Source organism: Fistularia commersonii, chromosome 5 (genome assembly GCF_037954325.1).
Source record: "Fistularia commersonii isolate RoL2024-O1a breed Wild chromosome 5, RoL_Fcom_v1.0, whole genome shotgun sequence".
In the NCBI taxonomy this organism is placed as follows: domain Eukaryota; kingdom Metazoa; phylum Chordata; class Actinopteri; order Syngnathiformes; family Fistulariidae; genus Fistularia; species Fistularia commersonii.
The window spans coordinates 8,749,762-8,764,229 of NC_141288.1; the positions used below are offsets into that span (position 1 = coordinate 8,749,762).

General features: G+C 41.5%; 1 protein-coding gene across 1 annotated transcript in view; it reads left to right on the forward strand.

Annotated features, from left to right (window-relative positions):
- Positions 1 to 14,468, forward strand: part of cog5 (component of oligomeric golgi complex 5) — an 85,327-nt gene that overhangs the window by 24,523 nt on the left and 46,336 nt on the right. Inside the window, 1 exon segment of the mRNA XM_086146705.1 lies at positions 13,314 to 13,444. Coding sequence (XP_086002831.1) covers positions 13,314 to 13,444 — 131 coding nt within the window.

A 14,468-nucleotide genomic window follows, 5' to 3' on the forward strand; every position in this document is an offset into this window, starting at 1 on the left:
TCCATTTAAGTACACTCCTGAGAGTGACCCATTCTTTCACAAATGTTTGTAAAAATCATCTGCATGCCTAGGTGCTTGATTTTACACACCCGTGGCCAAGGAAGTGATTGGAACACCTGATTCCAATAATTTGGATGGGTGAGCAAATACTTTTGGAAATATAGTGTATGGTTTGTACCTAAGAAGCTTTTACCTCTTCATTGCATCTATTCTATTTAGGTAATTTTATATTGAATAACATAAAATTAGTTCACATTCTTAGAAGATGTTGCATTCTTCTCTAAAGCACCAAGTAGTGACTTTAAACACAATCTTTCGCAAGTTTGACGAAAGACGTTTGGTGATCTTCAGGCTAATACACAGAGAATATCATACTTCTTATATATTTATTTTTCTTACATATTAATTTCTGCCATGGCATCAGATACTTTAAATTAATGGTACCTGAGTTGGATAATAATCAGTATTTGTTTTCCATGGCGATACAGTTTTAAAAAAAGGAATAAACCATAAGCAGAAGGCAGCTGAAGAGCAGTGCCACGGGAGCAGTTCGGGGTTCAGTGTCTTGCTCAACAACTATTCGACTGGATAGGAGGAGCACGGGAATGAAAGCAGGAATGCTTGGTTCCAAGGATGACCATTCTAACCCCCTGAGCCACAATGCCCCCAAGTTTCCTTAAAGTTGCATTTGCCTGTGGCTGGCTCAGAGAACATTTTGCAGCAGTTGACCATTTTGTCCTCAAACTTTCAAAGGGTGTAAAACCAGTCAAAATATGACCTGGCTGTGATGACCAGTTGACTGGGTCAGAACATGTCTAACCCTTCAGCTGATCCAAGGTGAGCCCAACCTTCAGTGGCTACTTACTACCAAAAGTGGTCAAAAAAGAAAATTGGTAAACGTGCACTAGATTAAGGTTCAGAGATGTGCTTTGGGATCGAAGGCCGGAGCCTGCAGTCAGATCAAACAGACATTCTCTTTTAAAATTTGCAAAAAAAAATCGAATGCTGGCTGTGGCAGAAATGGGCCAGAATAAACAGTGCGTTTGGATTTACTTTGGCCACTTTGGCAATTGAAACATTCCACCTACCTAAGCGGAGGGCTGCACAACAATGGGGCAGGTGGACCTCAATGCTAATGATCTGCTTTTCAAGTTAACATGTTTTTCATTCTTTATTAGTTATTGTCATTAAACTAGCGCAGCAGCTTAGTTACCTCACTCATTTTATGCACTGAAGAAAAAACAGCCTTTCTGGGACTTTACTTTGCGTCATTCTATATCTGGCATGACATACAGACTCATTAAGCTGATTTCATTTCTCATATGCATTTCTGGGAGGTGTTAATTGAGCTCAGAAATATATCAAGACATGGATTTTAATTTTTTGTCATACAGTACCCATTTTACCTTGTTACTTTTAACGTTGGAGAATTTGGTTGCTCACCAATCACACGATGGAGATTTAAGCCCTCTTGATGTAGTGCAATCATTTACGATATGTCACTTCGCATACAAATGTGATAAGGAATACTTAAGAAATACAAAAAAAATGTTCGTATAAATTTTCTTTTGATGTGGAAAAGAAATGTCCTGAGTCATTTTAATTTTGACATGGAGTCTATCAGGGGACCATGATGTAAAGAAAATGAGATATAGGTTTTTTTTTTTCCTAAACCAACTTTATGTTTCAGCACTGCTTGAATTAGATTACAGAAACGAATAACTTTTTATTGGGCCTTGAACCAAATAAACGCATAGTGTCCCATGATGGTTTATACAAGTTGTGACACACTGCAGCCTGACAGATACTCCTGTGCATCCTTTCAAATGTTTTGTTTAAGAAACTGCAAGAGTCATTCTTCTTGCTAAAAAACAAAACATCCTGCCAAAAATCTCTGTTTGGCAGAGTCTGCTTTTTGTTGCTACACAGAGTCAATTTAGTCCACTTACCCAGTCAATCATGGGCTCTTTGAAATGTTGAACAAGAAATAAAAACAGATGGAGATAAAAATCAGAAATTCTTTATTTTCATTTAAGAGTGCCATTTTGCACCCAGCTTTATGTTTGAAATGAATTTTGTACAGTTGATTGCATTAACTATTTTTTTCCCTCTTTGACCACTGTCATCATTAGTGTCTGGATAGAATAGAATTTGATAGAAAAAAAAATAGAATATTCCTGTTATCATCCTAAGTGGGGAAATTTCCATTTCACACACAGCTGAAAGCAGATGGTGCAGTTGAGGTAGTTAATAATAATGTGCAGCAGAAACATATACAGTATAAATATCAGAGTAAATCTAAAAATATGCAATGAAATAAAAAAGAAATAAAGAATATAATCAATATATAATAAATACAGTAACCTGGACCATAATACAAAAAATATTTCTATGAATGCAGATTTTTAAACATGTTTCCCATGTAGCTATGAGTTGAATCGCTATCGTTTGGCAAAAACCCAACTCAGACCACATTCATAATTTCAGATATTCTGAAACCAATTTCTTGTCTGATGACTAATCTGGAAAAAGGCACCAAGGTTACAGTAACAGGAGAAGAAATGAAGCTCCTAGCACCAGAAAAAATGCTCTGCCTCATCTAAGGTGATACTAGACTTGAGTCCAGTTTTAGCATCTTCTTCCAGTCATAAAAAATGTATTAATCACATTAATCAGCCACAGCACTCCCCTGTAATGTAAAGAATAGAAAGGGCCATTGAGATATACTTAGCTCTAGACATCTAAACTTCATAAAACTTCAGAAATGAATTTGCTTGTATAGAGTCAAGCCCACCCAACAGAGATGAAGATGCTAAGGTTCTCTTTGGGAGTGACTAGGATGAATAGGATCAAGAATGAGTCATTCAGAGGAACCCCAACCTTTTTATCACCGCAGACCAGTCAACGCTTCACAATTTTATTGCGGACCGGGCGGGGGGGGGGAATCATACTTAGATCGTTTATATTGCGACTATAATAATAAACGTTAATCCACTGTGTACTCGTATTCAACTTTATTAGCAGCTTCCTCATAACATTGTGCCAACAGCATAACTTGAGTATAATGAAGACTTCATTGCCTCATTGTCGCATATTATGCAGTGCAGCTTGGTCTGTGGGAATCACCTGTTGTAATGAATCCACATTTCAAGTAGAACTCCTTGTATTTTCTGTTAAAATCTTTCTTTTTCTTAGAAGTTGTAGGCTCTTCTTCTGTCTCTTCACTAGACCTTTTCCCCTTTGAAAAGAAACTTTCAGTCTGACGTCTGATTCTTACTAATTTTGCTAGCTTGTGGGTCACATTTTTGGCGCTCAAGTGACCCAAGATGTAACCGAGAGATTCCGGTAATTTTTCAAAATAAAAGATTTTTCAAAATAAAGATTGTTCAGACTCAGATAATAAATCCAATGGAAATAATTGGTTATTTCTTGTGCGGCCCGGTACTGGTCCACAGCTCGGGGGTTTTGGACCACGGTGAGTCTGGAGATGCCTGGCTTCTTATGTTGTCATTGATTTTCATGCTTCAACACATTTATAAACTACTGCACTGGTAGTTTATTCCTTGCTGACAAAAAAAAAACTTGTCATACTGTTCTGTTACCAACAGAAGCTCAGTAATGGATGCCATAACAACACTTGCCTTGATTGGTTGAGCAATTAGTTAAATTGGCTGATTATTCTCCACTGATGGGGCAGTATAATTAGAACTTTGGATATGTGACTTCATGATTAGATTCAAAAATTTATCATAGATGCATTAATTCGTTGAAGGTGAGCTGATAAGTAATATTAACATTGTACACAGCAGCTTTTGCCCCTGGCCCAACTCATCAACAAATTCTGTACACATGAGAAACTCTTTGGTCTAAACTGGTACCAACTTAAATGTTGGCTGCTAGTAGCACAAATATTTAACAGTGTAAAATCATATCCAAAATTATCTACTTGATGTGTGGGCTGGCAGTTTGGTATGGATTGTATTGAACACTGATGCTTAGAAGTGACATTCAGGTTCAAATCTGAAGTCTTCAGTTTATTTCCTCCAACAAAAATTTGAGACCTTTCGCCTTTTACCATTCTTTGTTCCCCCAGTTGACATAGGATGAGACACACTAGGTCTGGATGTGCGTCACTTTCCCTATACTGTGGTTTTGCACTGGCCTCCACGTGGCTTCATATTCTACCAGTTGTCTTGCAGAAGTGAAGGTGTTTCTCATTTGCTATGTATCTATTTCAAGTTGTGATTATAGATGCACTTCTTAATTTTTATATAGTATCGAACAAAGGTAATAGTTAAGTCTACTTTTTTATTTTTAACTTTCATATAAACCTTTTACCATTGATAATAGACGGTTTGTGTTTCTGACCCGGTGACTTAGCAACTTTCACTCAATGTAGCATGGTGATAAACAATAGGATTCAGGATCTGTCAGTGGTGTTATTTTAAAGATTACCCCATTTTCATGCCATTGTGTCTGAATTCCTGTCCACTCAATCTCATTTGTGAAAATAAAAACAGCTTTTGTCAAACTTACATTTTGTACGTAATTCCAGCCAAATCCTGAAGATTGTCCATGTCAAACATAGTTCTGTGGGAATTCTAGTGATCCCAGGTGAAAATGGAGCAGAGCTTGAGTTCTCTTAAAATAAAAGACATTCTTTAGCTGTCGCACACATTATTTCAAACTGCTCAAATACTGTAAAAGCGGGTGCAGTCAAGAATATTAGATTAGATTTCAACATGCTGACTTTCCAGGGGGCAGTAAAACCAAAGTGATTTTTTTTACAGAATATAAGTGACAATATAAGATGGAGAGAGTGCCAAAGCACAATATACAAGATATAGAAACTCATTTTCTTAATAAAATTAAATTGTAAGGATAGGGAAATCAAAGAATGCTAAGATCTCTGTGGGGAAATATAAAACGGAGGGGCCATGTTAGAGCATTAGTTAGGAGATTTCGTGGAATATTGGATTTAAAAAAGGATAAAGAAAAGAAAAGAAAACGTCCTACATTACAGCATGAGACTAACATTATAATCTACTCAGACACCTGTGGACTGAGGTATTCTTAAATATTCAGTCCCCTTTTAGAATTTCTTAGGTGTTCAGTATCTTCATCACTCTGAGTTGTTGAGATGGGGAAATCTGTAAAAATATGAAAAAGTGATATCACCTGGATAGTTAGCTTTGAGGCTCTTTTGCTCCTTTATTGCTTGTCTCAGCACATATTTGGTCTTTAATTTGGTTATAAATCCAAGCCCATGGGCATCCATTTGATAAAGTTTCTTTCTATGTGTTTAGCAGAGAACAACTTTTATCAGATCTTGGCAATTTAAAAGCACATGGATCATTACCATAGCTATAGGTAGTAAGAGTTTGTTCAGCAAAATCCTTATCTTCTTCTTCTTCTTTCGGCTTTTCCCGTCAGGGGTCGCCACAGCGAGTCAACTTTCTCCATCTAACCCTATTCTCTGTATCCTCCTCTGTCACACCAACTACCTTCATATTCTCTCTCATTACGTCCATAAATCTTCTCTTTGGTCTTCCTCAAGATCTCTTGCCTGGCAGCTCCAATTCCAGCATCCGTCTACCAATATATTCACTATCTCTTCTCTGTACATGACCGAACCATCTCAGTCTGGCTTCTCTGACCTTCTCTCCAAAACATCTAACATGTGCCGTCCCTCTGATAGACTCATTCCTGATCCTATCCATCCTGGTCACTCCCAAAGAGAACCTCAACATCTTCATCTCTGCAACCTCTAGTTCTGCCTGCTGTCTTTTGGTCATTGTAACAGTTTCTAGTCCATACATCATCGCTGGTCTCACCACTGTCTTGTACACCTTTCCTTTTATTCTGGCTGAAAGTCTTCTATCACATAGTACCCCTGACACTTTTCTTCACCCATTCCAACCTGCTTGGACCCGTCTCTTCACCTCTTTTCCGCACTCTCCGTTGCTCTGGACTGTTGACCCCAAGTACCTGAAATCCTCCAGCTTCTTGATCTCCACTCCCTGTGGCCTCACCGTTCCACCTGAGTTCCTCTCATTTATACACATATCTTCTGTCTTGCTGTGACTAACTTTCGTTCCTCTCTTTTCCAGAGCATACCTCCACCTCTCTAGATTTTCCTCTACCTGATGTCTGCTCTCACTACAGATCACAATGTCATCCGCAAACATCATGGTCCATGGGGATTCCTGTCTAACCTCATCTGTCAGCCTATCCATCACCATTGCGAACAAGAAGGGGCTCAGAGCTGATCCCTGATGGAGTCCCACCTCCACCTTGAACTTCTCTGTTACCCCTACAGCACACCGTACCAGTGTCTCACAGCTAGCATACATGTCCTGCAACAGTCTAACATACTTCTCTGCCACTCAGAGCTCCTCTCTTGGCACCCTGTCATATGCCTTTTCTAGGTCTACAAAAACACAATGCAGCTCCCTCTGGCCTTCTCTGTACTTTTCTATTAGCATTCTCAACGCAAATACTGCATCTGTTGTACTCTTTCTAGGCATAAAGCCATACTGCTGTTCACAGATGCTGACTTCTGCTCTCAGTCTAGTTTCCACTACTCTTTCCCATAACTTCATTGTATGGCTCATCAACTTTATCCCTCTATAGTTGCCACAATTCTGCACATCCCCTTTATTCTTAAAAATAGGCACCATCACACTTTGTCTCCAATCTTCAGGCATCTTCTCACTCTCTAAGATCCTGTTGAATAAGAAAAATCTAAGAAAATCTACCGCTGCCTCTCCTATACACTTCCACACCTCCACAGGTATATCATCAGGACCAACTGCTTTTCCACTCTTCATCCTCTTCAATGCCTTCCTCACTTCACTTTTACTAATTTTTGCTACTTTGTGGTCTACAATAGTCACCTCTTCTACCCTTGCCTCTCTTTCATTTCCCACATTCATCAGCTCTTCAAAGTACTCTTTCCATCTTCCCATCACTCTTCCAGCATCTGTCAACACATTTCCCTCTCTGTCCTTAATCACCTGGACCTGTTGTACATTCTTTCCATCTTTATCTCTCTGTTTTGCCAACCTGTATAGATCATTGTCACCCTCCTTACTATCCAACCGAGCATACAAGTCATCATAAGCCCTTTGTTTTGCCTTTGCTACCTCTTTCTTTACCATTCGCCGCATCTCCCTGAACTCCTGTCTGTTCTCTTCAGTCCTCTCAGTATCCCACTTCTTCGCTAACCGCTTTCTCCGTATACACTCCTGCACTTCCTCATTCCACCACCAAGTCTCCTAATCTACTTTCCTTCCAGATGACACACCAAGTACTCTTCTACCTGTCTCCCTGATAACACTAGCTGTTGTTGTCCAATCATCTGGAAGCTCACCCTGACCACCCAGACCCTTTCTCAACTCCTCCCTGAAAACCATGCAACACTCCTCCCTTTTCAGCTTCCACCACTTTGTCCTCTGCTCTGCCTTTATCCTCTTCATCTTCCTTGTCACCAGAGTCATTCTACAAATCACCATCCTATGCTGTCTGGCTACACTCTCACCTACAACTACTTTGCAGTCACTGATCTCTTTCAGGTTACCTCGTCTATACAAGATGTAGTCTACCTGCGTGCTCCTACCTCTGTTCTTATAAGTTACCCTATGTTCCTGTTTTTTCTGGAAAAAGGTATTCACTACAGCCATTTCCATCCTTTTTGCAAAATCTACCACCATCTGTCCCTCTACATTCCTGTCCTGGATACCAAATCTGCCCATCACTTCTTCATCCCCTCTATTGCCTTCACCAACATGTCCATTGAAGTCTGCACCAATTATCACTCTCTCATTTCTGGGAATATTCTGCATCACTTCATCTAACTCATTCCAGAACTTCTCCTTCTCTTCAGATTCACATCCTACCTGTGGGGCATAGCCGCTAACAACATTAAGCATCACACCTTCAATTTCCAGTCAACCACTTGACATAGTCATTTAAGGACCATTTAGGCCCCCCCCTTCAATACTGCTGTTCGATTAGATTTTTACACATTATACCAACTTCACTTGTGTCAAGTCAGTGATTGAGACATTAATTTTAAGTCATTTTTTTAAGTTGAAACTTAATGTAGAAAATCTGAAAGGGACTAAAAGCTGTTTTTTTTGTTTTGTTTGTATATATTTTCCCATAATAGGAGTCCTCTCTGTTGCCTCTCTACACCCAGAAGCCAGTTTACAAATTATCTCCATCACCAAGGTGATTCTGAAAGAGAATACAGGCCACCATGCTACTGAATGATAAGCAAAGCCTGGACCAGAAATTCCAGCACTGCAAAATGTATTTCTGAGTATGAGTAATGTCGATTGGTAACAGCTGACTCCTTGTCCTCTTAAGATTAACTAAATGAATTCCCACTACGAAGTGCACATGTGCGCTTTAGTAAAATTTTTCCCCCTGGGAGGCAGCACATAATATCCACTGGCCTGTTTAGTGTGTGTGAGCGTGTGCGTGTGTGTGTGTGTGTGTGTGTGTGTGTGTGTGTGTGTGTGTGCGTGCGTGCGTGTGTGTTGTGTCACAAGTCAGAAAAGACCAACCTCTTTCTTTTTCCGTATTTCTTACATGCAGACAAAAACAAGGGCTCAGCTGTTTGGTAGCAGTCTATGTTAGGCTGTGCACTAGGGCTGAGGATTCGAGTGGATTGCTTCTGAATTGAATGTGGCTCCTGTCCAATTCCCCCCTCTGTGCCTCAGCCAGCCACCTGCTTGATAATATTCGCCATTGCTCTCTCTCTCTGTTTGGGAAGAAGAGCAAATAAGTTCTAGACAAACAGTACATCTGAAATGGTTTGATATTTTTCCCCACTCCTCACATCCCCCCACCTCAGCTCACAAACCTTTTTTCCCCCACTGGTTTATTACAGCATTCAAAGAGATGCTAATGATCAGGGGGGAAAGTAAAAATTGAGAGTTTTCGTGATGGCATGAGATGAGGGGAATCTTGGCCTTGGCAAATTATACATTATATATAGTAATACATTATATTATACCTATTCCCGCAACCTGTTGAGACAAACATGTTGCTAACTTTTCTGGATCTCTGGCAAAATGATGTAAAGGGCTAAGATATAAGTAATATAAATTTGTGGGCTTTGCAAGTATCAAGTCCTGTTGGAAAAACTAACTTGTAAATTACAATTGCTCTGAAGGTAGCCTGGTGGTAATAGCTTCTACTTCCCATCAACAAAACTGTTTGTCTGATTCTGGCCCTCTCAGCATGAAATCCTTTACTTTTGTGTGCTCTTTCCTGGGTCTCCATCTTCCTCTTACATTCCACAAACTTGAAAATCACTACGAGCGAGATAAGCGATATAGACAATGAATAAATTACCATAAATATTACATAGAATTTTTAGATAATTATTATTGAAAAAATCAATAATAAGGTTATGAGATACGGCTTGTGATGCAGTTTCTTGGACACATCATCAGTGATAGCACCTGAGGTCACGGGGGGTTTCAGGTCTTTCAACTTCAGACCCCCTCACCCAGGCGACCCGGCTGGGAGTGATCAGTTCCCGACCTGTGTCCAAGAAGCGCTCATCCACACTTTGTCCCTCTGACATTGTGATCTTTGTCTGCCTTCTCAGTGGCCTCTGACGCTGAACAGATGGCTCTCCTTTTGCGTGCCCCTGTGATGCCCAGGAGACTGTAGGCCCTGCAGAGAGACCTCCCTGCAAAGCCCCCTCCCCTGACCTCAATGGGCAAGCATTGTGCATGCCACCCCCTGTTGCGGCACTCTTCCACCAGCTCAGCATACTTCTCCCTCTTTCTTCTGCTGGCTTCCTCCATTCTCTCCTCCGAGGGCACAGTCAGCTCTAGCATGATGACCTGCTTGGATGATGATGGAGGATGATGTCTGGTCTTAGGCGGGTTTCTCAGGGAACCTCAGCTGTTTGCAGAGGTCCACCCTTGGCTGCCAGTCCTTGGCAGTTCCCAGAAGTCCTGTTTGGGTCTTTGGTTGAGGAGGAGGTTGTTCCCCGGCTCTGATGAATGTCACGCCCTGCCTCTGTGGCTGGAAGCGCTTGGTGTGGTCAATGGCAGAGTGGATGGACTCAGCAATTGCCTTAAGCACCTGGTCATGGCGCCAACGATAGTGACCTTCTCCAAGTGCTTTCGGACAGCTGCTAAGGATGTGCTCCAGAATTCCCCTTCCTTGGCACAATGTGCATGATGGCGTTTCATTCTTGCCCCAAAGAAAGAGGTTTGACGGGCTGGACACGACATCATTGACCGACCGGGTGAGGAATTTTATGCGGAGTGGTTCAGCCCTCCACAACTCCGTCCACGAGATCTTCCTGTCCATGGCTTCCTCCCATCTTGTCCATGCACTTTGCTGCCTTAGCCCAACCCACTGGCTTGCACGCTGCTCTTCGACACCTGCCCGCACCTCCAGTTGGACCTGGTCCCGCCTTTCCTTGCCCTTGCGCTTACTGAGGTGTGTTGTCGGAATAGTTCCCAGGCCTGCCCGACCGGTTGCCACGGACCCCACAAGCTCCTTGTCAAACAACCGAGCTTCTGCCTAGTCCACCGCCTCTTGCGCCTTCCACCTTCTGCCTGTCCTCACCACGATACCGTGTTGAGCAACCTTTGGGTCCTTTGATTCCCTGTACTGGAGAGCCTCTCTTGCCCTGGTGACCATGAACTCCTCAGTAACGCTGTTGATTGGTAGGGTCAGCTTGTTTTTATTGCCATAGAGGGCAAATGCTGCTGAGACTCCGGGGAAGCCCCAACCAGTGTCGGAGGTGGCTGCTGACCCTCCGCTCAAACCCCTCCACAGTGGATATAGGAAATTCATAGACAAGCAAGGGCCACGATATCCTGGGCAGAATACTGTGCTGGTACATCCATGCCTTAAACTTCCCTGGGAGACCTGATTTGTCCACTGATGTTAGCCAGCCTTCCAGCTGATTGTTAGTAGCCCTGATAGAGGCTGTATCCTTCAGGGAGCAGTCAAAGATCTTGCCAAAGCTGTTCAACGGTTTCTCCGTGACTGATAGGATCTGTGAGCCTCCGAGGGAGAAGCGGAACTGGTCGGTCACCCTTCCACTCCTCAGGACTAGAAACCTGGATTTCTCCGGCTTGAGCTGCATGCATGCCCAGGTGTTGAGCTTCTCCAAGCCCTGGAGGATCCATCTGCATCCTGGAACTGACTCAGTTGTTACCGTCTAGTTGTCCACAAATGCTCTGATGGGGGGGCTGACGGATCCCGGACTTGGTTGTGGGCCCTCTGCACTCTGGCTTGGGCGGACTTGAGTAACATGTTCATAGCCAAGGCAAAGAGTATCACTGAAATGGTACATCCAGTGATTATCCCTTTCTCTAGCCGGTGCCACTCTGATGTGACTGTTCCAGAGGAAAATCTCAGGTGAAAGCTGTTATTATAGTCCATGATTAAGGCCTTGATGTTACATGTTACATGTTACATGTTACATCTTCTGCCGCTTATCTTGCACTCAGGGTTATGAGGGGATGCTGGAGCCTATCCCAGCTGTCATCAGGCGAGAGGCGGGGTACTCTCTGGACTGGTCACCAGTCAATCGCAATGCCACATACTGTATATAGATAGACAACCCCTCACTCACTCACTCACTCTGGGCAATTTTTTCCACTCAACCTGTTGCATGTTTTTGGACTGTAGAAGGGATGTCTACATTTGTGAACCATGAGAAAGCCTCTGACAGAGGTGAATTTTGTGTGTGAGACTACTCCTTTACTTTTTTAGCTCTTAACAGCCAAAGGAAAACACTCAAAAAGATGCTAAGATGTATCAGCATCCTGTGGTTGAGCAACCAGAGTTTATTGTTGTGTTTCTCTATTCCAGCCCACTCTTCCTTCTCCTTGACCAAATGAACTTCCTGTACTAATTGAAAAAGCTGAATCAGTGCCTCAAAATTAATCCCTTGATGCACTTATTGTATTGAACTTATTTCTTTTCTTTTTTTCCATAGCTTATAATTCACTTTTAGTGGTTGAGTTTACGCAGCTTTAAAGTGACACACCCAAGTCATAAAATGAACAACAGCAATGGAGACAATAATTTCTCTGTTGTTGACATTCAAATCATCAGTTTTGATATGGCTTTACATTAGCTCTATTTTCATTTTACCCTCAAAACAGAATCAGTTTGAAAGCAAGTCAATAGTCTTCACTATTATATAAAAACAGCCTTTAAAGAGCAGGTGGGTGGATAAACAACAAGGCAGTGAAAGCAGAAATGTTTAAAACCCTGTCAGAAGTGCTATGTGCTTCTTTGAAAGAAGTGTTGCTGACAAATCTGTCAAGTTGACTCGTCCCGCTGTCATCTTTCCAGTCCGCTAGATGGAAAATAATCAGAACCGCTGTGCTAAAGCTGTCACCAGGGAGACGTGTCGATAAAGTTTCAGGCATACTGAGTTGTAAATGCAATAAGTTGGCTGAGCATTTGCTCAAAGACTCCCTCAGCAAATAAACAATCAGTCTCATAAACATGGAGGTTTGTTAATGAGTGCACGTGCACGCATCCCCCACAGCACCTCAAGAGCCCTATATTTGTAGATTTTTAATATAGGAAATCAAAATTACCCCCTGGGGGACAAATATTTCTGATTCTGATTAATCGGCTGCTGTCTTCTTCCAAAACCTGCGCCCCAAACAAAATAGATATATACTGGAACACTGACACCAAGTCTTGTCTCCTGTCACTCCTTCCATATACTTCTTTCAAAAATACAAATCTTATGTTTTGAATGATATGCAAAGGAAATACAACTAAATTTGGAAGCTAATAGAACTGAAGTGCAAATGGCTGTGGATGATTCATCTTCACAAAGCAAGCATTTACTGTTTGGTTTTGTTTTAATTTTTTTGATTATTGTTGATTATTTCACAGAAGAGACCAATGAGATTTTGAACTTCTCAATTGATGAGACATGGATATGTATTGACTGGTTTTAAGCAGTGAAATACGTTTTTTGCAGTAAAGTCATAATTGACCAATTGAAATTGACAATTCTTTACACATGAAATGATTCAGGCCAACTTAAGTGTGACATGTAACATTTTTCCTAAATCTGGCAGTGATAAATTGGCAATCCAATAACATTATAATGTAGAATTCATGCCTTTTAATTAACTTTGAATTCTTTATTAAAATTAATTGAAAAAGTAATGTTCTTTAAATGCTTATCTTCATAAAAAAGGCATTTACAAGTCTAACAGTTAGGACATAAATGTGAAAAATAAAAAGTAAGTAATCTGTGTTATAGTGCTAACTTGTGTCTTTGTGTGCTTTGGCTACAGATTATTTGTCTCAAGGTGTTGATTTGAGCGGCATCGATGTGATTGAGAACGATCTGCTGTTCATCGGCCGAGCTAGACTTGAGGTGGAGAATCAGGCTAAAAGACTCCTGGAGCAGGGCACAGAGATCCAGGTATGTATGCACGTGTAAAAATCTAGAGAGGTGGAGGTATGCGTTGGAAAGGAGATGAATGAAGGTTATTTGCCAGAGTATATGTGTGTGAATAAGAGGAACCCGGATGGAACGGTGAGGCTACAGGGAGTGGAGATCAAGAAGCTGGAGGATTTCAGGTACTTGGGGTCAACAGTCAAGAGCAACAGAAAGTGTGGAAAAGAGGTGATGAAACTGATTCAAACAGGTTGTAATGGGTGGAGAAAAGTGTCAGGGGTACTATGCGATAGAAGACTCAGCCAGAATAAAAGGAAAGGTGTACAAGACCGTGGTGAGACCAGCGATGCTGAATGCCCTAGAAAGAGTTACAATGATGAAAAGACAGGACACAGAGCTTGAGGTCACAGAGATGAAGATGCTAAGGTTCTCTTTGAGAGTGACCATGGTCGATAGGATCAGGAATGAGTCTATAAGAGGGATAGCACATGTTAGATGTTTTGGAGAGAAGGTCAGAGAAGCCAGACTGAGATGGTTTGGTCATGTGCAGAGGAGGGATAGGGAACAATTAATGCTGGAATTGGCGCTGCCAGGCAGGAAGTCTAGAGGAAGACCAAAGAGAAGATTTATGGTTGTTGTGAGAGAGGGTATGAACTTAGTTGGTGTGACAGAGGAGGATACAGAGAATTGGGTTAGATGGAGAAGCTTTATTTGCTGTGGCGACCCCTGAAGGGAAAAGCCGAAAGAAAAAGAAGAAGAAATTCAATTAATAAAAAGGCATTGCTGTCTCATTGTTAACCTGTCCAAATCATGTTTGTGTATTACACAAATTTCCTATCATGTGATTCAGTAGGCATTATTATCAAATGGTATATACCTCATACTTGATGTTACACCAAAGGTTATTAGATTCATGTGGCAAAGTGTAGCTATAATAAACTTATAAGATTGAAAAAATCTCATAGGCTGTGAGGAGGAGGCTTTGAGGACTCTGTATGTGGAGTTCCATATGTAAGCAGTGTGTCTACTTTTTCCACAAATGGCAGAC